This window comes from Aegilops tauschii, chromosome 3 (genome assembly GCF_002575655.3).
Source record: "Aegilops tauschii subsp. strangulata cultivar AL8/78 chromosome 3, Aet v6.0, whole genome shotgun sequence".
In the NCBI taxonomy this organism is placed as follows: domain Eukaryota; kingdom Viridiplantae; phylum Streptophyta; class Magnoliopsida; order Poales; family Poaceae; genus Aegilops; species Aegilops tauschii.
In genome coordinates, this window is record NC_053037.3 from 553,218,419 (window position 1) to 553,220,273 (window position 1,855).

Consider the following 1,855-nt stretch of genomic DNA (forward strand, 5'->3'; position numbering starts at 1 on the left):
ATGACCACATGCATCGTTCTGATGCAAAGGCCAGGGGTCTTTCCTCCTTTTCCAAAAAGAAAAGAAAAGAAAAGCCGCGAGCCTAGCTAGAGCTCACCTCCGATCCTACCACCAGCCACCGTCTGCATGAAGAAGGACCTACGCCGGCATGGACTTGGCCGGGACTGTGCACCCGGTACCCCGCCGACCGGACCTTCCCGCTGCAGGCCGCATATGGGCGTCGATGTCGGGGCCACGACTACGGCCCAGTTCTTTTGCCAGAATCTGGAGATTCTCCCAGAATCCGACCCCTACCCAGCTTCTCCCAGAATCTTTGAGCCCCATTGTTTGTTTTACAATCCTATCTAATTAGACCCTAACTAGATAGGATTGTAAAACAAATGAGGCCCAAAGATTCTGGGAGAAGCTAGGTAGAGGTCGGATTCTATGAGAATCCCCAGATTATGGTAAAAGAACTGGGCCTACGTCCATCGTTGTCGCTGCATATGCAAATCTATGCATGCATGTATGCTTCAAAATTTATTCTCATGTCACTCCCTCTGTTTCTAAATATAAATATTTTTAGAGATTTCAATAAAGACTACATACCATATATATAAACATATTTTAAAAAGTAGATTCACTCATTTTGCTACGTATGTAGTCCGCACTGGAATCTCTAAAAAAAAAGACTACCCTAGATCAAACTGATCATACAAGAACACCCAACACACGCGCTTACATGCATGCATAGAATCGATCTTCTTTCCTTTCACTTTTACAATCTAAATCAGCTACGCGTGTGTGTATGCTTGAGTCGTCAAGTATATGCAAATTAAGCACCTGCTCGATATGTGTATGCGCGCGCAGATTCATTTCGGTTCTGCAGGCCTAGAGCTCACCACCTACCGCCAGCCGCCGTCTGCGAGAAGAAGAAGGACGCCGGCGTGGACTTGGCCGGGCTGAGCACCCGGTACCCCGCAGGCCGGACCTTGATGTTCCCGCTGCCGCCGCGCTGTAGGCCGCAAATCGGCGTCGTCGGCGCCGAGGCGACCTCGCCGTCGTCGTCATCGTGGACGTCGTGGTCCATGTGCCAGAGCACGTCGAGGAAGGCGTCGACGGAGCAGGGCAGCGTGAGGGGCCCCTTCGCCGCGTAGCCGTACTCCTGCTCGGCGTCGTCGAGGAGGCGGCGGAAGAGCGGGTGGTCGGCGCGGTCGGCGCGCACCAAGAACCGCTCCCGCTCCGGGCCCACGTACACCGAGAAGCACCCCGGCGCCACCGCCGCCGACGACTTGCCGCCGCTGTTCAGCCCGGACCTGCACCGCTCCAGGGTCCTCGACACCAGGCTCTTCCTCGCTCCCTTGCTCGCCGCCATGCGGCTGGTGGACGTCGACCGAGTCGAGACGGTGATGACCGAGAGTGGATGAGCCGGCCGGATCTGTAAGCAAGATGGCATGCATGAGAGAGGGGGCCGGCCGCGTTGTGTGTATATATATGGGTACAAGCTAAGCAAAAGGTAGGTTTAGCAGCTAGCGGCTTGCTGAAGACGGAGGGCGACACGGCGTGCGATGTGACATGGTGGGCTAGCCCCATTAGTTGACCTGAAGCGAGGGCATGCATTGACTTATGACTCGTCGCGAGCAGCAGCGCAGGGTCATATGGTTGGTGCAGGACGATCGAGGAGGAAGGCAAAGGTGGAGATGTACTCCTGCACTCTAAGTAATTTAGGATAAGGCCTTGTTTGTTTCATAAGTCTTAGGACTTTTTTAAGTCCCAACTTATAAGTCTCGAGTCCCTACTTGTTTGTTTACAGGGACTTATCATGGGCTAGAGGTTATTAAATGACATGCTAAAAGATCCAAATCACCACTATAAG

General features: G+C 53.4%; 1 protein-coding gene across 1 annotated transcript; it reads right to left on the reverse strand.

Moving 5' to 3' along the window:
* Positions 1-516: 516 nt before the first annotated feature.
* LOC109772129 (uncharacterized) lies at positions 517-1,567 on the reverse strand. The gene has a single exon (XM_020330816.4). It carries the CDS (start codon positions 1,433-1,435, stop codon positions 878-880), a length of 558 nt encoding a protein of 185 aa, XP_020186405.1. The 5' UTR covers positions 1,436-1,567; the 3' UTR covers positions 517-877.
* Between the last annotated feature and the right edge of the window lie 288 nt (positions 1,568-1,855).